Source organism: Magnolia sinica, chromosome 16 (assembly GCF_029962835.1).
Source record: "Magnolia sinica isolate HGM2019 chromosome 16, MsV1, whole genome shotgun sequence".
Lineage (NCBI taxonomy): Eukaryota > Viridiplantae > Streptophyta > Magnoliopsida > Magnoliales > Magnoliaceae > Magnolia > Magnolia sinica.
Window position 1 is genome coordinate 56,570,343 of NC_080588.1, and position 25,416 is coordinate 56,595,758.

At 38.7% G+C, this 25,416-nt stretch overlaps 1 protein-coding gene across 1 annotated transcript; it reads left to right on the top strand.

The window, feature by feature from the left end:
• Positions 1–2,733: 2,733 nt before the first annotated feature.
• Positions 2,734–22,105, top strand: LOC131228571 (aspartic proteinase 36-like). The gene is made up of 12 exons (XM_058224325.1): positions 2,734–3,111; positions 3,200–3,320; positions 8,461–8,888; positions 8,993–9,149; positions 9,919–9,998; positions 10,110–10,206; positions 10,422–10,494; positions 13,050–13,256; positions 16,480–16,604; positions 16,790–16,891; positions 16,983–17,080; positions 21,425–22,105. Exons 1-12 carry the CDS (start codon positions 2,810–2,812, stop codon positions 21,594–21,596), a joined length of 1,962 nt encoding a protein of 653 aa, XP_058080308.1. The 5' UTR covers positions 2,734–2,809; the 3' UTR covers positions 21,597–22,105.
• Positions 22,106–25,416: the final 3,311 nt, after the last annotated feature.

The window sequence follows — 25,416 nt, forward strand, 5'->3', positions numbered from 1 at the left end:
TGAAAAAATAAATAAATTTAAATAGAGTTTTAAGCTTTTCACATGTTTCCTATCCAACCTCTCAACTAAATAAAATTTAATCATTCTAAAAAGGATCCGGACTCGATTTAACATTGCCCAAGCAACATAAAACCTAGAATGAACCCCAACACAACTAAATAAGTTGTTATTTTATCATATGATAAACAAAATCAATTATAAACCTTGATTGGACACAATTTAAAGTATGGTATACATAATTTCAATCATAATTTTTATTTTCCATCTAAATTATGATTTTTGTACTGAAATGTTGTACATGGGCAGTCCAAGTCTTTGACCCAAGCATAAACTCACTCTAAGTTAGGTCAAGGCCATTTAGCTCGTGCCCTAACTAATCGAACAAGACCTAGAGTTTGGGTTAGGCTAGTCATGTAAGGATTGAGCCCAATCCAAGTTACATCCTGCCTGGCCAGCCTAGTGGATGTTCCATGCCCGAAAGATTAGCGGATCAAATGACCCTAACTAGAACAAGGCCCAAAAATGACGGTTGTCATTCTTCTTCTTCTTCTTCTAGATTAAACATGGTGGTCGTTCTTACCCGGATAGAGTGGTTAGGATTGTCCCATCGGTGGTTTTGATCATTGACTGTTCTCGGTGGGTCCCACAGCACAAGTGTGTGGATCTTGCAGGATAAGCCGTAGGCCATTAGCCTTCCTGTGGAAAAAAACAAGAGTCGAATAAACTGATTAAAAAAAACAATCAATGGATGTGAACTTTAACATGCAATCCCATCTTTTCCACCAAATTGTCGTGTCCCTAGAACATCTGGCCGCTGGAAAATATGGATGAAATCTCAAGATTACTAACCATGAAAAAAATACTGATCTACCTTTTAGGTGGTCCAAAAACCCTAATTTTTATCCAAACCATTGGTTGTATTTTTATTTTTCATAACATAGCTCAAAATTATCATAATGGCTTTATTTTCTTCTAAATTTATATTTGTAGTGTTTAGAAACTATTGAACGGTTCAGATACTTACATAAATGATCTATTGATGGAAAAAATGGGGGCTGTACATAAATATTAATATACAGAGTACGTGTAGAGGAAAAAAAATCCCTCTCAAAGACTAGCTATTAACATTGGCCGGCAACTACCGAGAGTAGAATCGCAATTCCAATTCTTTCCGCACGCGCTAACGTTCACTCATGGGAGGTCCCATCCACCAGATGGGCCCAGTAGAAATTTCAGATAGATCAAAAACATTCTGGCCGTCCGAAGGCCACATGTGCATTCAGAATGCAAAACGGATGGATAATTTGATTTTACCATCCATTTCTTAATTCATGGCCTAAATGATGAGAAGAATGATCTAAGTTTCTTGGATAATGTATATTCACTGGTGGTCCACCTTATTGACGGACTAGATTACGTAAAAATATCCACATCTACATATAAACAGAGAATATTTCTCAAATCCTTACTCTCGCGAGTGGCCATCGCATTGTTACAACCAACCAATGCGATTGCGTTAGTTGGGAGGCATAACGTGAAACCGAGGATGCTTTCCCTTCTGCGCGCTGGACGAGACAGGGGCATTCATCTCCCAGTAACAAACACGTTTGGATCCAGACCGTCCATCTAGTAGGTCCAATCAATGGATGGCAGAGAAGTTACAAGGCCCTGATGCATCATCCAATCTTGAAGCTCCAGTTCATGCAAGTGGGGCCCATGTTTAGATGATCAAAACCTTAACATGATTGATCTGACGGTAGATGTACAATCTATAAAAAATATCCCAAGTGAGACGATAATAACCCTTTGATCAGTGGCTTATAGGTTAACGGTTGCCTACTGGAGTATGAAAATCTTTTTAAATCTATGAATATTTCAAGACTATCCACCATCCGTGGTAGGGACCCGCTGTTTGACGGCTCGGATCATCTAACAGAGGCCCCAAATTTACCAACTGAACACTTGATGATGCTTCCAGAAGGAATGGACAGGGGCTCTGAAGGGCCACTGTGATGTATAGGTTTATCCACACCGTCCATCCATTTTTTCATATCATTTTAGGCTGCAAGGCAAAAAATAAAGAAGATCGAATACTCAGGTGGACCACACCACAGGAAGCGGAGGTGATAATAACACCCACAATTGAAACCTTCCTAGGGCCCATCATGATGTTTAATTGCCATCTAACCAACTCATAACGTCACATAGATATGGATGAAGTGGAAAACACAAATATCAGCTTGATCTAATACTTTTGTGGCCCCAAAAAATTTTAAACAGTAAGTTCTTAATCCTCATTGTGTGGTCCACTTGAGTCTTGGAACTGTCTCAATTTTAGGATTGTACCCTAAAATGATATCGAAAAATGGATGGACGGTGTGGATAAAACCCATATCTCACAGTGGCCCTTAAGAGCCCCTGTTCGTTACTAGTTGGGCACAGGCAGGGTAGTACCCAATCCGCGCCCTTCAGGATCATATGGTTTCTTTTCATACGAACGATATCCTCAAATTTACTGTGATGGCTCAGGACCGTCAATTCCTTAAAATGTGTTCATACAGGACAGACGGTATGAACTGCCACGATCCACCCCCTCTTTCCAACAAATACCGGGTAATGGACGACGAGCTCGTTTTTGGATCCAACGCGACGGATCAGAGTAACAGACCGGTCGAAAGTTGAGAGACGTCTGAGAGGGAAGGGCAGCGACTCATAAAAGTCTTTCTCTCGCTCTCTCCCTCTCTCTCTCTCTCTCTCTCTTTCTGTGCATTTTCCAGTCTACCAAAAACACCTCCTTCCAAAGCCTCCGATGCCCGATCCGTCGACCTCCGCACCATCATGGGTTCGTCGCCTCCCTTCCGGCCTTCTCCTCCTCTTTCTGTCTGTCCTCACCCACCATCCTTCTGGTATCTCCTCCTCACACCTACCCTCAGATCCCATCAATTTCGTCCGTCCATTGAGACCCTCCTCATCCATGATCCTACCCCTCACCCTCTCTTTCCCCAATTCATCCCAGCCGTCCATCGAAGGCAATTTTCGCCGCCAGCTGCAGAAAGAGCATCAAACTCCAGATGCCCGCATGCGACTCCACGATGATCTACTTACCAATGGGTATTCACGCTCTTCACTGATCCCTCTTTCTTGAAAATTTCTCCTGCTTTTTAAAAAAATTGAATTTTCCGTCTTTGATTCATTGCAGTTACTATACGACCCGGCTTTATATCGGGACCCCACCGCAGAAATTTGCTCTGATCGTCGATACAGGGAGTACGGTCACGTACGTTCCATGCTCCACCTGCGAGCAGTGTGGCAAGCATCAGGTATGTTACTGTTAAGATTTTTGATTGCTCTGATATTTTCTAAATGGTTAGGATTGTTTGATTATTGTGGTTTTTAATTATGACCTGTTTATGCTCGTCCTCGATGAATGAACGGTTCAGATCATCATATATGCCTGCTATGTCTACAGTATAAAACTTTGGACGTATTTGCTGTGGGGATTGCAATTGCGTAAATTTTTCAATGTTTTTCTTGTTTTGACAGTTGGGTTGATTGCTTTCATGGATTTTTTTTTTTTTTTAAAAAAAAAAAAAACCGGTTTTGCCGGAAGTAGACAAGGAAAAATTCAGGTATATTTGGAAGTAGCTCAGAAATTAGGGGTGGGCAGAATGCTTATATGCTGAATTGATATTTCATTTGTTTCGAGCAGTACCTGAAATGAACAGAGTAGTTTTCATGGTGAAAAGCGGAGGGCTGATAACTTGCTGATTTGGCTTTCTTGATCTGTTTGATCGAGTATAAGAACATAAAGGATGGGTTTGGTTTGTTGATGAAAATCAAATTGCCACCTTTGGCCTCTTTTCGCTTCTTAAAAATGGTGTAAGATTCGATTCATCTTGAGTTTTATTATTATTATTATTATTATTAATTTTGAGGTAGCAACTATAGATTCATTACCAGAACAGGAAGGTCAAATACAAAGCTAAACAAAGGAAAATGGAAAGCCTAAGATTCATCTTGAGTTCAACATGGTTAGCTTACAGAATTCCCTTAGGTAGTCAGCTTGGAGAAATTTTAAAGGAAAACCATTGTTTTGAGTGTGAAAAAGGCTATGAATATTTGTTTCTTTAGCAATTGAAGTGCATTGTGAGATTCTAGATCTTAGGAGAGTTGTTGTCATGCCGGCATCTTGAGGATATGCAAGATCATTTGCCAGGTGACTGGTGTCTTATGGATAGATGGGGGCAGAAATGGACTGAAAGCTTAAGCACGTATGTTAAGAAACCGAAATACCCTGCAGAAAGGTAGGTTTCATTTAGAAAGTGGGACTATTGTTTCCACCAGCAAGGCTATATCTGGTTGGCCATATGGAGGGAGGCTCTCTTTGGCAGACCTGATAAAAAATGAAAAGTAGAATGAAACCGTTGTTGGTAGCAACCCAATGTTGTTAAATGTGACCCGCATATTCGCACATGCGAATTACCATATGCATATCACATATGCCATTGCAGTGCATATGCGAATTCCCATATGCCATCATCGCATATGTGATTGTACTGCATATGCGATCACATATGCCAAATTTGCGAGGATATGCGATCGCATATGCGATGGCATACAACATATGCGATCGCATATCCGCCAACTGTTGGCACATTATTTTGTTTGTGTATTTTTGCAAAAAATCAAACTTTTGTAAGTAGTGTAACTTGTAACTATAAGTTTGTAAGTATATTGTTGAATGTAACTTAGTGTTAGTGTAACTAAGTTGTAAATTGTAACTTGTAAGTAGTGTTAGTGTTATAATGTATAAATAACAAACATTAAGATGTAACTTCAAAATTGTATTTGTACAATAAATAGCTTATTGATTGTTTTGTTACTTAACTATATTGTTGAATGTTGAATTTGATGTACTTCATTCATTTTTCTAATAAGTCACAAACTAATTTTATATATGTAAAATTACTATATTAGTTATCTATTGACTTAGGGAAGCTCCTCCTAAGTTCTTATATTTTTCTACATTTTTTTTTTTTCAATTTTTCTCCTTATATATTTTTTTTTCAAAATAAATAAATAAAAATTTGCGACTGCATATGCGATTGTGCGATCGCATATGCGCACAAGCATATATGATCGCATAGAACCACATATGCGGTTTGACAACATTGGGTAGCATGCTGGATGAACCAAGCACGCTAGTGACAGACTAAACAAGAATCACTAAGGAGATTCTTAGAACATGATCAAGTTCCTGGTCACAAAAGTGCAAAAGCTTGATGTCAATTGTTGATCACTAACTAAACGAACCCAATCAACATTAGAACATATTGAAGGAGATTCTTAGAACATGATCAAGTTCTTGGTGATGAAAGTGCAAAAGCTAGATGTCAATTATCAATCACTAACTAAATGATCCCAATCAACATTAGAGTATATGGGTGAATTAAGATAAAATTGCAGTGAATACCAAGGCCTAAGAAGCTTTTAAAATATCAAATAATCTAGCGAACAACTTTCATATGAGGGGCACGAGGAGCATGCATAAACTGGTTAACAACCCTACAACATAAGAAAATATTGGGACAAGTAATCATCCAGTAGTTTAGCTTACTTACCAACCTTTTGTCAGTGGCCAGGTCAGTAGGCTGTCACTAGGAGTTAACATATGATTAATTGCCATAAGGAAATAAAGTGGTTTAACATTTAAGAAACAGGTCTCACATAACAATTTAGGGTATACATACATCCCTCTCTTTGACCTTGCCACTTTAATACCCAAGAAATATCAGAGTGCAATCAAGTTCCTTTTAAAAAAAAAAAAATGGTTAATGAGAATATTTTATTAAGAGCAGAAATGAGAAAAGGAAAAAAAAAAAAAAAGGATTACGAGGGTTGAGGCCTTAGAAGGACCCCAAATGGGAAGAAAAGAGCCAAAAAAAAAAAAAAAAACCCTTAGGACCTCAACCAAAAAAAAAAAAAAAAAAACAAGAAAAACAATAAACAGGAAAACAATACTCAGCTTTGAACACTGTCTCTTTTGTTGATGAAGATTTTCACTAATATCCACAGAGCTCCAGTCTTCTCTAAACTATCTACCTTAGGATTTGCTTCCCTAGGGACTTGCTAAAAGAATAACCAACTGGTTTAAGTATAAGTTTGCCATTTACTCAATTAAGCATTCAAGATTCCGTGGATAGAATCTAGAGGTCATCCAAGCATTCACATTGGAGGAGCTGCCTTCAGAAATGGCCAGGAAAAGGCCGAGTTCTACCAAAATCTTGATAACTTGATGCAACTCTAAAGCCTCTCCATAATTGGATCAATTGACCCTGAGAATTCAAATAGAAGCAAACTGTTAGAACTGCACCAAGCCACCCACCCCAACATGGCCAAGATTCCTCAAAGAGCATCCTTCAAAATCGAAGCCTTCCAGTTACCAACACCTTTCTCCTTCTGCCATTTCGAATCACTTCATCTCAGTTGGAAGACGGTAACGACACAAAGAAAGCTTGGATTTTGATGTTGGATCCCACCTAGAACATTAACAAATTAAGATCAAGTTGGATGCCAAGCTCACCAGTTTGCTTCTGTTGCTGAAAATTCTATGATATCTCTCAGGCCAAATGGACCAGAGTATAGTTTGCACTACCATTCCCCACAGCAATCTTCCAATTGATCCCCAAGCATCGTCCATCCAACTATTTATCAGATCAAGCATAGTATTTGAAAGACCCACTGCATCTTAACCTTGGCTATGACGGCCTCCCAAACCTCCCTGGAATATACATAGTGAATTAGGAGATGGTTGATTGACTTCATCCGCACAACACATGCAACACATGTTACACATGTTAAGCAAATGCATTCATCTACTCCTCAGGTAATCCACTGTCTGCCTCTTATTAAGGCATTAATAAATAGACAAAGTGATGCAGGACATGGAAATTAAACATGATATGCCAAAAAAAAAAAAAATCAGGCTTAAGATCATACTAAATTAGAAACAATCACACAAAATTCCACATCCCACACAAAAATTCAAGCATTCAATCAAGGGGTATCTTATGCGGATCCAAGCCTACACATGCTAAGGCCGGATCAATCAAAATTATAGACCAAACAAGAATCAAAGAAGGGTAAATTCATCCACACATGCACAAAAATAATTCCCCAATCCAAGGGGTTCACAGATTTCAATTCGGGGAACCTTAAGGTTGAAGAAAGGGCATGAAATTGGAAATTTGAGTAATTTAGGGTTAGGGTTAGTGATTTTGGGTGAAAGAGGGGTGAAAAAGAGAAGAGAGACGAACTAGAGAAGTACTGCATGTGTGGACAGTAGCAATGGCCCAGACGCACATGCGTGTGATCCAGGTCACACGTGTGTGGGGCCCATTGTTCAGAAAAAGGCCACCTTGGCTCTGGTCGGCCAGGGGTGGACTCCAAAACCGCCAAATCTCAGCTCGATCCTATACACAGTTTGTGCGTGGTGCTCCGTCGAAGTTTCAGCCCTCCTGCAGGCTAGATTTTGGAAATCTGCTGTAATGGAAAAATGCCTACAAATATTGATGAATTTGCAGATGGAATGCTTGTAGGAGAAGAGAAATATGGATGGAAGAAGGTGGAAGCGAATCGGGATAGGTATGGCTTCGCACCACGGTAGTTAGCCCTTCGAGGAAGGGAGGGTTTCACACCCAATTGAATCTCTACAACTCAAAAATTTAGAGGAGCAGAAAAACGCATCAATTTTATTAATTTTCATTGAATTTAAAAAGACTACAAGGGGTGCCTATTTATAATAAAACCATATACTCCAAAACTCGCGCCATATTCGCAACCTATTACTTGGCGACGAAGTAATAAAAAATAGCAACAAATCAAAGCTATCTAAACTATCCATGATACTCCTAATAACAATAATAAGCAAAATCCAAAGTACTAAATTAATTCGAATAGTGGGCCATGATCATGAAAACCCATTGTGGGATTTACATGACTATCGAGTCCACTCCAACGAACCAAAACGCAGCCCTCCCTGGACGTCGTCATCGATCCAGATCGATGGTGGGGCCCTACTCCTTGCGTACGTGCGTAGTGGGGGTGTGCATGTGCGCGAGATGTCCCTATCGCGAAGCCGTAACATTCACTGGGATTACCAAGTTCCAAATTTTGTTGAAAGCTGAAGCCCTTGCTAAAACGTCACTCCATAACACTTGAATAGTTCTTAGTAGCATTCCACATGGTCACTTTAATCTGGTCGAAAGACGAGGGAACCTTGCATTGGTTACATTCTGTATCGAAGACATCTTGGTTTTCGACAAACTGAATCTCTCTTCTTCGTTTTTTTGTGTGTGTTCTAAAATTTATCAAATATGTTATTTTTGACTAAATGTTCTTGGTTTTAACCTACACTTTAACTTTCTCACTCACTGACTGCTCATTTATGTTGTTATCCAGGATCCAAGGTTTGATTTTGAAAAGTCGAGCACTTATCAACCAGTAAAATGCACGTTAGACTGCACTTGTGACAGGGATAATATGCAATGTACTTATGAGAGGCAGTACGCAGAAATGAGCTCTAGCAGTGGGGTGCTTGGTAATGATATTTTATCATTTGGCAAGGAAAGCGCATTGGAGCCCCAGCGAGCTGTTTTTGGTTGTGAAAATATCGAAACTGGCGATCTTTTCAGTCAACGTGCTGATGGCATAATGGGTCTTGGCCGTGGTCAGCTTAGCGTCATGGATCAACTTGTTGAGAAGGGTGTAATAAGTGACTCGTTTTCCTTATGTTATGGTGGAATGGGTGTTGGCGGGGGTGCGATGGTTCTTGGTGGAATTTCTCCTCCCCTTGATATGGTCTTTTCCCACTCTGACCCTGTCCGCAGGTACGATTTGATAATCATTTTTCCGAGATAGCATAGTTATGGATTCTGAAGCAATTACATTTGATACATCTGACACATTTACTCTAGTCTCGGGATGGCAACAGTCCATATTACAATATCGAGCTGAAGGAAATACATGTAGCTGGGAAGGCGTTGCCGTTGAACCCAAGTGTATTTGATAGCAGGCATGGAACTGTCCTGGATAGTGGTACAACGTACGCATACCTACCAGAACCGGCATTTGTAGCATTCAAGAATGCTGTAAGGCTTCTTTCCTTATACTTCCATTCTTTATTTCAACTATTGAGATCAAATCGACATGGCTGCTGTATTTATGTTTGCTTATTTCTTCACTTTAATCAAAGAAGAAAGGGCCATTCTTTAGTCTGAGATAATGGTGTGAAATAATCCTTATAAAAGCACACAGTAATTATATGATCCTCAAAATGAGAATATGTAGAATCAATGGGTTCTTAGTGTTGTACAAGCGGGGCTGCAGTTTGGCTTTCCAGACTGTTGATGTAATGGGCCCCACAATAGATGGATAATGGCTCAAAACTCTCCTTGATGGGAATATCCTAACCCTTTTGTTGATGGTCGCAAATAGATGTTGTTCCAGTTTCAGCTGAATTAAGGCCAAAGATGGGCCAAAGGACAATCAGGAAAAGATGGGGAATTTTTTGGGGGAATGGTTAATCCACCACACCAAAAATCTGTTCACTAATTGTTCATGTGATTTGAAATAGAAATGCCCATCTTTACTGCAATATAGTGAACTGCTTATGGTAGTCTCAACTAATCACAAACATATGAAACAGTTCATCAATGAAAGTTGTTAGCATAAAGAGGGAAAGTAGAAGGGTCGAGCCATTGTTCTTCTATTCTGCATGCTGCTTAATGATGCAGTTTCATTTATTATCTGTGAATTGTTCTGATGTTTCCTTGTTAGAATATCTATTCAGTTAGCTTCTGTTTTTAAAATGTACTGCCCAAGTAATCTTCTAGATGATGACTTTGCTTGCATGTACAGCTTGTGAAGAAACTTTCCCTCAAAAAGATCCGTGGTCCAGACCCAAATTACAATGATATCTGCTTTTCCGGTGCTGGAAGGTAATAATGATATTTAAAATAGGGGCTTAAACCTTGGCAACATTTATTACTAAATATTTCACTTCTTTGGAACTTTACTAATGGTTATATTTCTATCCAAAATGTATCCAGTGATGTCTCCCAACTGTCTAAGTCCTTTCCAGAGGTCAAATTGGTTTTTGGCAATGGGCAAAAGTTGTTGCTAGCTCCTGAAAACTACTTGTTTCGGGTAATGTGACTAAGACTGAAAGCTGACTAATTAAAACGAAAGAGAGCCATTGCTTGCTGTTAAAACTGGTTTTGGAAGGATTTGAGTTCTTTTTTTTTTTTTTTCTTTTTTTTTTCTTTTTTTGTAAATTACATTTCCTAGTTGCTTGTGTACTGGCACTTGACTTGCTATAGCTGATGTCTTTGTTTGTTTTGTCCCTTTGATTCTTTATGCAGCATTCAAAGGTTCATGGTGCTTACTGCCTTGGAATTTTTCAGAATGGAAAAGATCCAACAACTCTTTTGGGAGGTATATAGATGAATGCTGGATTCCTATTTATTTTAAACACAGATATTTCTGTCGATACCAGACATGAGTGTGTGGTGTTAGGTACAGTGAGTATAGCAAACTTCTCATGCTGAATCATCCATACAGTTATCGTCATCATCTAAGCCTTGTCCCAGCTAACTGTGGTTAGCTACATGAATCCTTCTTCGCCATTACACTCTATCAAGGGCCACATCCATACAGTTATATAATAAATAATATTGAATGATATAATTGCTCTATAGATACCATTTTCAAACAAGGCAAGGTATAAAAAGTTCTTTATAAATTAACATACACTAAAACTACATTTTGAAAATTGACAAATCTTCATTGGAAAACTCTTGCCTGACTACATGTAGCCTGTAGGTATGTGGGGTATATGACCATTAGCTCTCTAAGTGACATGTGTTGGGTGATGACGTCATAAGAGGACACAGAGGAACTCCTCCTGCCTATCCCCAGCTCGGCACAGGCTGGAGCTCTAAGGGGCCCACCGTGATGTATGGGTTTATCCACACCATCCATCCATTTTTCCATATCATATTAGGGTATTAGCCCAAAAATGAGACAGATCCAAGGCTCAAGTGGAAGACACAGTGGGGATTGAATGCCCACCATTAAAAACTTATTGTGAGCTGCAGAAGTTTTGGATCAAGCTGATTTTTTTGTTTTCCCTTCACCCAGGTCTATGTGACATATGAACAGGTTGGATGGCAAATAAACACCACAATGTGTCTTAGGAAGGTTTCAACAATGTGCATCATTATCACTGCTGCTTCTTGTGGTGTGGTCCCCTTGAGCCTTGGATTTGCCTCATTTTTGGGCTTATACACTAATACGATATTGCAAAATGGATGGATGGTGTGGATAAACCCATGCATCACAATGGGCCTCTTAGAGCCCCAGCCTGTGCCGAGCTCGGGACAGGCAGGGGCAGTACCCAATCCGCGTCTGTCATAAAGAACTAAAGGGGTAGGAAGATTCACTGACATGGATGCACGACTTGATATGAATGAAATCCACCTCATCATCAGGTGCGCTACCCCATGTTAGGCCTTGAACCTAGACATTACACTAATCCAAAACTCAAGTGAGCCTCAACATTGGAAACAATGTCATATCTGATAGAAAGTGCGGAAGTGTGAGCCCTCAAGATCTGACGGTCTACACGATATGGAACCTCCACAACGCTGAAGATGAACAGTCCAGATCCAGCGGCCCGCCTATTCACTACTGGAGCAGATGAGTCTAATCACTCCTCTAATTCTACGGTATAGATGGCCGGCTCACGATCTATGGTTTAGATTGTCCCAAGGACAAACTAAATGGACAAATTACTATGTACCACCATTCCTCCTTTTTACTCTCGTTATTTTCCATATCCTTAAACAAGAGAGCCTTATCCTATTTATAGGAAAGGATGAGAGTTTGGATGAGACCAGAAGTTATCTGGTCTTATCTCTATCTCCTCTTATTAAATCCAAATTCAAACTTGAATTTGAAATTCATTTGCTAACGGAAGAGGCCGGAAGAAGCCTAAACTCATGGGACCCACCCATTAGTGATTGCCCACTAGTGGGCCCCACTGGCCTATATCCAACAAAATCTGCCTAAAACCTTTAAATTCGTGCTATGTGGTCCACCTGATTTTCAGAATAGCTTGAATTTTGGCGAGTGCCTTCATCATGTTGAGAAGAGTCATGAGAATGGATTGGACGGATTATAAAACCATGGTGGGCCCATACACAACTAACGGTGGGCATCCCACCTTACTGTTCCTTATGGTGTGGCCTACCTGAGTTTTGGAACAACCCAGTTTCTGGGTTCTGAGGTGAACATGAGGCAGTGCACCTGATGGATGACATAGATCCCATGCACGCTCTACTCATGTGGTTCTCAGTTACTTGTAGGCACACCCCCGCATGACTATGCGTAGTCGGGCTAGTGGTTCATGTAGATCCCTTGACCTTGATGTTGAGGGACAACATCACTATCAATTAGAGAGGCTTGAGATTGACATAATTCATTAGAAGTGCATATATAAATATTACTTATGTGATACCAAGAAACAAATGATGTGTGTTTTTTTTCTTCCCCTTAATAGGTGTAAAGTTTGCTGACCAATGACACCCTCATGCTTCAAAACAAGTGAAACACCCATGGCACACATATACAATTTTCTGTTTAAAGGCCATACTCTTGTTGTATCCACGCTAAATCTGTGGCATATCCATGCCATCGTATCCAAGTGTCATAGGTGCCAGCACATATCCAGCATTTTAAAAGTAAATTGGCAGTCTCCTTGTTAAATAACTTGACTAAGTGTAGTATATCTCGTAAAATCCTTAGGCTAGGTATGTTGATATCTGGTCTAGTATTTGCTCCGGACTACGCTCTGCTGGCCCTGTAGCAACTAGCAAGTTCTCAATTTATAATAAATTAGTATCTTTTCCTGTCATGTTTAAATGCTCACTTCATGTGTAATTTATCGGCATCATTATGTTTTTATTAGTGATCATCTTCATCCTTAACAGGAATTGTTGTTCGCAATACTCTTGTAACTTATGATCGTGAGAATGAAAGGATTGGGTTCTGGAAAACCAACTGTTCTGAATTATGGGAGAGGCTGCATATCCCTGGAGCTCCTTCTCCGGCACCTTCAGTCTCCCATGTCAAGAATTCAACTATAACAGTGCCACCTGCATTGTCTCCGAGTGGACTGCCTGAAAATATAATTCCAGGTAATGCTGCAAGACTGCAAATGACCTTTATATTGTCTGACTAATTTGGAGCTTGTAACATGAATAAATCACATTAGAGGTCTCACTTGTTGAACTAGATACTTGTTGCCGTGGATGTACTTTGGTTGTCTAATTGCCAGATGACTTGCTCTACACACAATTATCAAGATATTTCTTTTCATGCTGTGGATGTTTCCAAACAGATTATTGTTTCATTCATTGACCAATCGAGACTATTTTGGTTCTTGATATGACTATGACTAGCATTGTTCAAGCATTCTAAAGCCTTTTTTTTTTTTTTGCATTGATATGTATTTAAAGCTATTTTAATTTGTAATTGTTAATAAGAATGTTTTATTGATTATGATGTGGCGTAGCATTTACTAGTCAATTTTATTGTGTAAATTCTCTTGTTAAAATTTTTTTGGTAGGTGTTCAGCTTTACAATATGATAGCATAATGCAAGTTTAGATTTCCTCACTTGAAAAGTTCTTGTTGCATTACTTGTGGGTTTGCTGATTTTAGAGAGTTTAAAATCAAAACCATAGAAATTTGAATGGAAAATATATGATTTTTTTTTTTATTTGAGCGGAAATTTTTTTTATTAGAAAAGCTGGAGGCAAAGAATACAAGAAAAGAAGAAAGAGAACACATGCTTTTAGGCCCCCATTAAATGGAAAATTATTATGTATGCGTTCTTTTTGTAATTTTTGGATACTTAAATTTGAAAATATGTGATGCAGGACAATTAACCACGTGCTCTAAAAGCTCGAACTGATAGAGCATGGCGAATCAATCCATTTATCTCATAGCTTGGGCCCCACATCACATGGGTTAGGACCTTAGCCGAACCCCTCTCACAGGCCCCACATCACATGGGTTAGGACCTTAGCCGAACCCCTCTCACAGGCCCCACTTCACATGGGTTCCCCCTCATACGAGCCACCCGCCTCACACTGCCCACCCCAAGTGTGCCCCTGCATCCTACAAGCAACCCCACTCGACTCGGTGTGAAAATGCCTTTGCATTAATGTGTATTTTAGTATCTCATGAAGTTTCATTGAAAAATTCCACTGTTTTTCCAATGTTTCCCCACATTTTTGGTTATCAACAATATTATCGGCGACATTGATATTGTTTCCTTATCCTCGGCTAGCGAAATTTATAGCGATACCAATACTTCGTGCACTAATCGACTATACCTCAAGTATGTCAATTCCCTTGGTGAAAATATTGGAAAAATCACCAAAAACTCCAAAAAATTCTGTTTTTATTTTTCCCTGAAATTTTTTTTCTTGCATTAATTTCTTGAGAAATTTTGACTACTCTTTTTCACTTGTTTACAGAGGAAATAGAATTTATGTGCAGAAATTGAGATTGAAACGTGCGGTACCGTAACCCAAATTGGTGATTTTTTATTTTTTAAATTTTTTTGAATTTGAACAATTTTTTTTTTTCTTGTTTAAATCCCTTGGAATTAGTGGGATGAAGTTCATAATCTATAAATTTGCATACTTTGCGTACTCCATCAAGAGTTTTGATCTTTGATTTTTGAATTTGGAGAAATTGGGGGAATTCGAAATTTTCTCCATTTAACTTGTAATTAGAGGTTGAAAAAAAAATATTGCATTAGAGTGCTTGGAGGCTTATATACAAATTAACGGAACATTTTAAAAATTAAAAAATATATTCTTAATTGAAAATGTTGAATTAATTAAGAATTTTTTTTTTTTTTGAAAACAATTTGGTTGGTGCGGTGCACACAACGTTTTAAATAGCGTGTAGTGCATAGCGTAGCATTTGGCCCTTTATTGCATGTAGCATAAGCTACATGATACTCAATATTTTTTAATTAAAATAATAGAAATCTGATCGACTCGAGAGTAGAGGTCTTCCTCTTCTTCTTCTTTTTCAAACACTGATTTATGTATGACATGTGTCCATAAATGGAAACGAAAGTAAAAGGTGCCTTAGATGCCCTACAGCTATTACATTAAAATCTGCAGTCCCAAAATCCCTCTAGCAGAGCTGTAATTGTGTTGTCTTTTATCGTTTTTATTTCCTTAATATAGCTAGTGCTTCCAGAGTAATACCAGACATGAGATGTGATTTTATTGTCTGAAGTTGTTCTATGAAATAGTTAATTACCTGTATTTTAAAATAAAATGTTAATTATTCTTTAGTTGTCCATGAAACCAATTTTGAATAGCTGGGAGAAGGCGATGACAACGATGATGAATTGTCTAATATTTATGTAACCACTTCTCTGATGCCAAAGTTTTGTGTGTCCAAATGCAATCTTTCGGTGTTTGCACCTGAATATGGCATAGTTTGTTTAAGCAATTACGCCTTGTTTGGGTTCAGGCCCATAGCTCCAAGGGAAGGTGCTGGTGTGCTTGGAGTTTTAGGGTATCAAGCTTGATCCCTCTTTAGCTTCCAAAAAAGAACTTGGATCTTGTCTCAGCCCAGCCATTTCGTACCGGAAAGAATTTGTTACAGGTTCCATAATAGACCATCCTTGTTCAGGTGTTTTCAAATCCATTTATACATTTTGGCCAAAATGTTTCCAACAGGAAGTACTGGGGATCTTTGTGGTTTTTGGTCATTTCTAGCAGTATCTTTCGACCCATTCAGTCTCATTCTAGGTAAATAAAAAAAATACGAAATACCCTCCGTAACTAAATGGAGATGCTAGCATTGTGTGGAACCCTGTTTTGAGAGAAAAGGGTGTCCTATGTTTATTTTCTTTCACATTTCTATTCAGATTTTCCATAATGGAACATGGAAACATTCCATCATAATGTGAAAATAATGAAATGCCTACCGAAACGAATTGACAAGTATAGATTAAGGATTTTTTAAATTTTTTTTTTTTTTGAGATGTCGATATTGAGAAATATGCACATAACCTGATTTAATTAGTCCCAGGACATTTGTTTATATATCCTGTGGATTCCATTATGCTTCCATTTTATACTTTTTTAAAAAAATAAGTCTCTCTCTCTCTCTCTCTCTCTCTCTCTCTCTCTCTCTCTCTCTCTCTCTCTAAATCTTCATAGTATCTTAAGCTGCTTTTTAGCCACACTCAGAAAACTTCTAAGAACTTCCTTGCACTTTGAAATCATTTTTCCATTTTTGTCTGCATAACATCAAGAGTTGTTATCTGAGGACATCTGTATGGATATGCATATGATGTTAATTCCACATTATCTTTGATTCACAGGCCAATTCAAAGTTGGGCTCATCACATTTGATATGTCCTTGAGTGTAAACTACTTAGACCTGGTGCCTCACATGACAAAACTCACAGATTACATTGCACGGGAATTAGAAGTTAATACATCTCAGGTGAGCCAAAACATATTCTGTTTTTGGGTGTCCCAGCTTCAGGTATCCATGTGTGGTAATTCTCTCTGGTTGATTTGGAACTGTTGTAGCAACATGTAGTTTAAAATGTCTACGTCTCATCTGACTCTTGCAAGAGAAAGTCCTTGCATACTTTATTCTGATGATAAGTTGATGAATGTTTCCAGGTCCATCTATTGAATGTTACTAGTGAAAGAAATGGCTCCCTCATTAGATGGGCTATATTTCCAGCGGAATCTTCTCATTACATTTCCAATACCACTGCAATGGTAACATTGTTTCCTAGCTTTTCCAATATACAGTGGGGCCTCTCTTATGTAAAGACTTCAAATTCTTTTAATGACTTTGTTATTTCTTCAGAGCATAATCTCCCGCTTAACTGAACACCGTGTGCACCTTCCTGATACCTTTGGGAGTTATCGGTTGGTCAAATGGAAACTTGAACCGCCAGTGAAAAGGTATAGTTTTCTTATCTTTTGGCTAAGTGGTTTCACTTTCTGTTCTCTTTGATACATTGACAATGAATTCACAATAGAATCTGGTTTGCTTTAGGGGTCTAACACCACAAATTCATCTTTGACTTCGGATTATTCTAGTTTACTTAGACAGTTAGACTATATGTTCCTTTAGCTTATTACTGGAAAAATGTTATTTCTTTTTAATCCTTTATGAGCAAACAAACTATTCTCTTTTAGTAAAAGCACTAAATGGGACACGGACATTTGATGTTGGTGTTAGTCCTGGTCGTAGAATGTCAGACACGTCTACATTTCAAATAACTTTTCTCTGGGGGCTGATTGAAGATCTAATGGAAGATCCTTGATCTTGACATGCATTCTGGACCAGATCAACAGTCACTTAGCTTTAGAGTTAAGAGTTCAACTAGTTTCCCTTTAGTATTTTAGTCACTTTTTTGGTGGGCAACTTTCAGACATCAAATGATGTCGAAATGACACAATCAGTCAGACTATCAGCTTACCCTTCTAACAAGCCCAAGATTATGCAATTCCACTGTCATTCAAGTTAGTTATGGTAGGGTTTTGAAAGGCATTTGAGGGGATTAAGGAATATTTTGGTCATTTTTACATTTTACTGAATTGTTTATATCGGAGGTATTGATGCCGCTTCGAATCCCCGCTTCAGACTCTCACTCCTGCTTCATATTTATTTACGCTTAATTACATTTTGAAAGAGATGCTTCCCTTCTGCACCCGAATTTGTTGCCACTTCGCTTCACACTTCGTGCAACTATAGGATCAACCCTTTCTTCATTGTTGAGATGCCTTTTGAGAGGAGGATATTCACTCTTCATAGGATTTTCCTTGCTGGACTCCCATCCCTGTTGTGATTGTCCTTAATCTTTGTATGATCCTAAATGGGTATCCTGATCACCACAACCGTCCTTCCCATCACCCCAAATCCTTACCCGTGTACTCGTGATTATTACAGAAGCCATATCTATCCCTCTTCTCACTATGAAAGACCAACAGAATATGTCCGTTACCCAGAAGAGACCTCTTGTAGTTAGAGACTATTCGGGAAATCAAACAAGTTCAGAATATGCAAGAGAAGATAAAGAAATTAAAGAAGAAATCAAAATATTTTGATTCCATCAAGGGAGATTACTGAAGCTTACTAGATCAACAGCATAAAAAGGCCACGATGAATCTCAATATGCTGTATCTGAAGATCCAAAAGAGTCTCCTAGTGACAATGTTACAATCTAAGATGATAATGCCAAGAATCCATCATGGGAGGAGTGCTTGATAAATCCATGGGAGATTCAATAAAGAAATTTGTTGATGGATCGACCAACATATTTAACAAAGGAATCCGAAGGTGACACAGTGGACAAGTCATACAACAGCGTGAAAGAGAAGTTGACTGAACGTGCAGTGCTCATATCAGTAAAACCGAAGGAGGTTGTTGAGGTTGAAATGGACTCGTTTGTATCATTCCAATGACGACCAGAGCAAGACGAACAACTTGTGGGAATAAGAGCAACGCAGTGAAGTCAGGAAGCCGACCAAGAGCAAGGAAAGATGCACAATTGAAGATCTAGCTTTTGTGGCCAAAACCTACTATTGCAGAAGAAGTGGAAGCTGGTGCCTTAGGATGTGGAGGATAGTGAAGAAGCAAAAGTGGAAGTGACATGATACATAATGCCATCCCATGCAAGCCATTTCCAGTTAGACACATTGGCCTCTATCATTAGCTTCTACTAAGGCCCACAAAGTACTGAGACAGGTGGATAGTGACAATGAGTTAGTTCTTGCTCTGAAATCAAGGACAAATTTTCTCAAAGTCGAGGGGAACTTGATGCATCCAGGTCACACAAGGCAATTGATTGAACATCAGGCCCGCGCGAAGGGTCCTGATCAAGAATCTAGACCATTCAACTGTCCAAATTGAAGATATGGACCGCTTTGAGGGTCTAGATTGATACAATGGAAGATCACTGAGCTTGATATGTGTTCTCGACCAGATCACCAGTTATATAGTTATTAGAGCTAAGAATTAGTTGAATAAGTTTCCTTTTAGTATTTTTGTTACTATTTTGGTGGGCCACTTTTCAGGTATCAAACGATGCTAGAATGACATAAACTTGGTCCATTTAAAAGACTATTGAGTTAGCTTTCAAACATTCCCGAGATTATACAATTTCGATATCATTTCATTAAATTATGACAAATTTTTGGAAGAGATGTATGATTGTGATAGGATTGAGGGATATTCTTGTCATTTTTAATTTGTTATTGAAATAGATGGTTAGGATTATATTAGTGTTTCTCTTACTTTGTACAAAAGGTGCGAATATGTAAATACATGATTTTTTTTTTTTCTTATAATGGTTATTCAAATAAGAAGTGTTATTTTCTTGGGTTATAGCTTGTCTTGCTTACAATAGAAGAGTGGAGGAATATCATGATACTAGGATACTGCTAATAGGCTGTTGGATATTAATCCATAGTCCTGAATCTTTATTTTCTGCTACATCCATGAGATTTTGTTGTTTGATCTTCAAGAAAAAGGTTATATATATGAGTTGAGATTCTCCCATTTCTATTCGTTTGCTTAGGGGCTTTTCCTATTGGTTACACTGCCATGTTTTGCCCATTGGTTTTTGGGTTGATATCATTGGTAAAGCCCCACTCCACTGGACAGAAACATTTTTTAACACACACCCACCCACACCCCACAGGCCCACACACTCATACACCCACCCACACTACATGGGCACTCAATCCCTGGTCTCAGTGTTGAAACAGAGTCTATCTACCACTGAGCCATGGAACCGGACCCACTACCAGACAGAAACATGTTCTGGTGGCTTTCAGGATTATTCTATTTGGTGAGAAAATTAACTTGCACACAAACACGTGTTATCTGTTAGTGTCAGACAAAAACATACTCAACACGATCCCTCTAGTTCAATACATTTGTAGGGGAGTTTTCAGATGAAAGAGATCATTAATTATCTTTAAAAAATAATACTGTACCAGTATAAGATAACTTCAATACTTTTGGTCATAGTCGATGAGGCCCTTGGTGTTTGAGGGGAGGTCATGGGTTCAAGCTACCATTAGGTAAGCATACTTTGGTGTTTGAGGGGACATCACTGATCAAGCTTCTGGTAGGTAAGCATGAACATCTATGGCTAAATATTTCATGTAAACATGTGTGGAGATGCTAACGATTGGGCAGATATCCTTGCGAAATCTTGTCTGTAGACCTATTGTTTGTATAGGGAACTTGCAATCTCGTCTTTGTAGGGGAGTTGCAGCACTCGTTCTGTGTGGGAGTCATTGTATTTTTCCAAATTTTCAATAATTTTTGATAGTCACCGAAGAAAAACAAAAAGGAACATGTAAGTCCTAACATAGCCCATAATTACTATAATGCCCCTGTAAATCTATTGACAAAAACTCCCTCTCAAGTTGGTGCCCGAGTATTTATCCTTTCCAGCTTGTTCAGGAGTCAGGACATCCAATAGTCAGCTTCTCTTGAGAGAGCCTTGGTAAAGAAGGTCGGCTATAGTTGGCCTTTAAATGCACAAAAGATCTGCCTATCTCATCCCAAATGCATGTGTCTCAAGAGAATTTTGGAATGATAAATTCAGAGCTACATTAGTTTGATTTTTTTGTTCTTCACAGGGCAGCCAAAGGTGCATGGAATTTTGTTTTTTTATGTTTATTTTTAATTTTCAATCTTATGTTTACCAAGTAGTTGGTAGCAATAAGAACATCCCATGGCTAACATTGTAGTATTGGTAGGGCAAAAGTGTATGGAATAGGACTGCGATGGATCTGACCCAAGTACTACCCAGAAACTTTCCAGGTTCAAATCGGGAAGATATGGTTGTCTGTGTTGAACTCGTTTGACCCAAAATCTTAACCGATGCCACCTGTGCTTTTTTCTTCTTTTCTTTTCTTATATATATATATATATATATATAAGAAAATATATAATTTTTTCTTTTCGGTACGAATACTTGGGGCACAGACTGTGTACCAGCATGCAAATATCTCCCACCATCTAAATATGATGGGCAGGAAGCAGAGCACATTTCAAATGGGATTTTTGAATATCCAATTTAGAAATATGTTTTGCACTCCAGGCCCTCATTTTCGGAGGGTATGAGTTTAAGTGTTCACCATATCTTGGTGCAAACAAAAACTTCCCCGTTTCATTATTAAAAAAACATTAAGATATTTTCACCAATATGTAAATGCAACAATCTAAGCACAAGTTCTTTCTTTTTTGTATACTTGGTTGTTCATGTAGTGGATATGGTATTGCAGGAGGTGGTGGCTGCAACGCTTTTTGGCAGTGGTGGTGGGAATTGCAGTAGTGGTGATACTCAGTTTTTCAACTTTTCTGGCATGGTACATTTGGAGACGCAGACAGCAAGAATTTGGGAGATACAAGCCCGTGGATGCTGTTGTGGGCGAGCAAGAGCTCCAGCAGCTCTAACACAGACCAAGTTTCTTCTATTGCATTATGGTGATTCGTTTTGCCATGATCATGCTGTGCAAAAGGCATCCAAATCAATGAAAATCTTCAGCAGAAGGGGTGGCCTGGTTGTGAAAGGAGATCTTTTCTGACGATCTCTACCGTACAAATTAACTCAGGGTGTGAGTTACAGGAGGTGCCACTTCTCCAGAGTGGCATATCAAGAAGCTTGCATTACAGTTTATAGCTCAGTGCAAAATGAGCCCTGCCCATCATGGCCAAATGAACGATTGTGGTCCTTCCTAATTTTCTTCAGATAGCATCGGGTTTTTTGGGTATCTGCTTGCTCGGACATGAAAATGTTGTATGGAAGGATTCACCTGACAGAATTGGAATTTTGTAGGCTGTGTTGTAGTATTATGGTGACAGACTGATCTGATGCATTCAATTATATGGGCCTTGATAATATGTATTGATACCCAGCTTGATTCTCTGATAATAAAGTAATGGCTTATAGTGATTGGGGTTAATCAGGTTAGTCAGCCTAACCACATATTTATAAAATTTAAAAAAAAAAAAAATGGGGTGTTGGATTGAATATGTGCAGGTTGAGTGGGAGAAGCCCCAGCAGCGAAGAAGAAAAGACATGCAAGTGCAGTCCATATGCTGGTGAAAAAAGCATCCGAAGGGCATGCTGAGTGGAGTCCTGTGGTCCATTTGGGTCAGCTGTTGGCTGGCTATGAACCCCGAAAAAAAAAAAAGCATGATCGGGTCATCCTGACTATATGATAAATGAACTTGTCTCAGAATGTAAGCCATAACTGATTTGTGGAGAGTACATTTCACGCCGAACGGTAAAGATTTAGGATTGTCCAAATATTGTGATTTTTCTAGAGGGCCCTCAAATCCTTGGAGATGGTTGGGCTCATCAACCATGCTGATAGAAATCGTAAACTAGATCAGGAATGAGAAAGAGCCATGTGATGATTAGTCAAATGCAGGTCTGAGGGGTTTCTTCAATCTTCATGTCAATCGTGTCAATGTGATGTATCTTTGCTGTTCTGGACCATTCATCGTGTTGGCCATTCATGAATATCCCCTGGCTGAAGAAGTTGGAGGCGGCTACTCAGTTAGCTATGCTGCAGCTTACCTCGAATATGGATTGTTGGTCATTCTTTTCCCAACGTCAAATTTTATCGGTGTGGCCCATCTAATCTGTGGACGAGCCTTATTATTTGGGTTGAGATGGAGTTTAGGTACTAATAAATTGAGCATGTATACCACAGTAACTTACACATAGGTGGACCAATGAGATGCCATCACGGGTCAGTAGTGTGCTCCTATTTATGGTAACAGAATTGTGTTCACACCTGAGGATATCTTCCCTTTAATGATATGCCTCCCATTATAAATGCAGTGTCACAGAATTGTACTCATGCCTTTAGAGGAAATGAAGCAAAGAATGACATGCAGTACTGATTCGTGTGGCATGTGACCAAAGAAGCATACGTAGTATGCCTATAAAAGACCCAAAGTGTGCCCATGTACTAATAAAAGATCCACCGATGTAAAGATCTTATCATAGATTTGGATATACTCAACAAGGCCAATTCTTCTAAAATGCGATATATTTTCAGAAATTTTCAAAATTCTTGCAGCAATTATGAAGATTCAAAGATTGGGTCAATATCTGTGCGGATGAGAACTAATAGATTACACCCCGATCCAAATCTAGCAAGATCGGTTCCACTAGTTCTATAAAATTTCACAGTCACAATATGGGATTTCTGAAAACGGCACATGATCCAATCAAATTCAATGAGACAAAGCCCTAAAAATGATTTCCGATATATGGAGATCATTGCAGCTACGCTAGCAATAAATCTAAAAACTGTTTCAGATTTACAGAGATCTATTGTAAGAAGAGCACATAAAAAGTTATGCTTACAAAGCATGCTGAACTAACAAGGAAACCCAATGAGGGTTTTGCCATATTCAAAAATTATAAAAGGAGAACGCGATGAAGAGTTCCAGGCCTACGTCAAATACAATTTATCCTCATAGTCTACATTTTTCTTTTCCTTTTATCTTAACTTAGTCTTAAATTAAATCGCTACTATCCAACGCCACTATTAAGTACGCTTAAGAATAAGATAAAATTTCACAACCTTTTGTTGTCAAATTCTGATCAACCAAATCCTTATTTGGAAGATCAAGCACCTTGATTACATCATGCTGATCATTTGCCTATATTGTCCATCTATACAAACAGTTCAAATATTTATCTTTTGTTTTATTCTCTAGTTTATTTGTTACTTTATCAATTGTAATGAGAATTAATATACAAATCAATAAAAATTGACATTATTTTTATCATCTTCTATTTTAATATGTTCATCTTCATTTCGTTAAGAAATATACTTTAGCTACAATTATTGTGAAGGAACAAGTCCCTAAGGCAAAAAAAATCCATCAGGAAAAATTAACTCCTACTCTTTTGCAAATCGCATGATTGCTAATACAATAGGTGGTTGAGAGGCAAACCCTTGAACAGTTTGTGGGACAAGATGATAGACAGATTTGAATCTTACCTGGCAAGATGGAAATGCAGATATCTATCATCAGATAGTCGTCTCACTCTCATTAAAGATGCTTTGTCAAATCTACCGCTATACTTCATGTCCCTCTTTAAGTGTCTAGCAGCAATCTTGGTTACTCTGGAAAGACTTAGACGAGACTTTCTATAGCACGGCAAGGAGGAAAAGAAGAAATTTCACCTGGTCGAGTGGAAAGTGGTTTGTCAAAACATCCAAGACGGAGGTGTTGGCATTAGAGACCTTCAAACAATGAACCGAGCCTTGCTAGGGAAGTGGATCTGGAGACTCGGATCGGAGAAGGGTCTCTATGGAATACATTAATCAAAGTTAATCAAATGTAAATACGATCGATCAACAGGTGGTTGGTGGACTAAGGACTCCACCTATTATAGGGCTTCTCCTCTATGGAGAGGAGTTCTCTCTCTTAAAAAGGAAGTTCTCAATGGTATTTCTTTCCGCAAAGGCAAAGGCGAGAACATCCATTTCTGGGAAGATCCTTGGGCTGGTGTAGTCCCTCTCAAAGAAGAATTCCCAAGTATCTATCGGCTTGCTCCGGATCAATCTATATCAGTTGCTGATTGCTACTCCTATCTTAGTAATGGTATTATCTGGAATCCTCCCTGCAGAAGGAATCTTCGGGATTGGGAAATAAAAGATTTCGCGGCTCTTATTGGTCGTATCAATACCTGTATCCTTACTCAAAGTTCGGTAGATAGCCTGTGCCAGAGACTGGACATAAAAGGATCTTTTTCGGTGAAGTCTTTATACAGTTTCATCGAAAAGAGAGCAGGAGATATTCATAAGCATTTGTTAGATAAAGTGTGGAAGTACAAAGTCCCTCCAAAGATAGCGTTCTTCGGCTGGTTGGTAGGGAAGGGTAAGTTCTTATAGTTGACAACTTGAGAAAAATGAGAATGATCCTTATGAATATTTGTCTCTCTTATATGACTGCTGAAGAATCGGTGGATCACCTCTTCATCCATTTCCCCTTTTTCTCCAAGGTCTGGTCAGCAGTCTTAAATTCCTCGGTGTTTCTTGGTCCTTTCCAAAGTCGACGGGCTGTCTATTAAAAGCTTGGCATGGTGTTGCTCATGGTATCCAAACAACTACAGTTTAGAGAATGACCATCCTAGCCTTGTAGTGGCCGGTATGGAAAGAACGAAATGGAAGGGTTTTTAATAATGTTTCTAATGTAGTGGGTTCGGTTATTAGTAGAGTTCATGGGTATATTATCGAATGGGCTT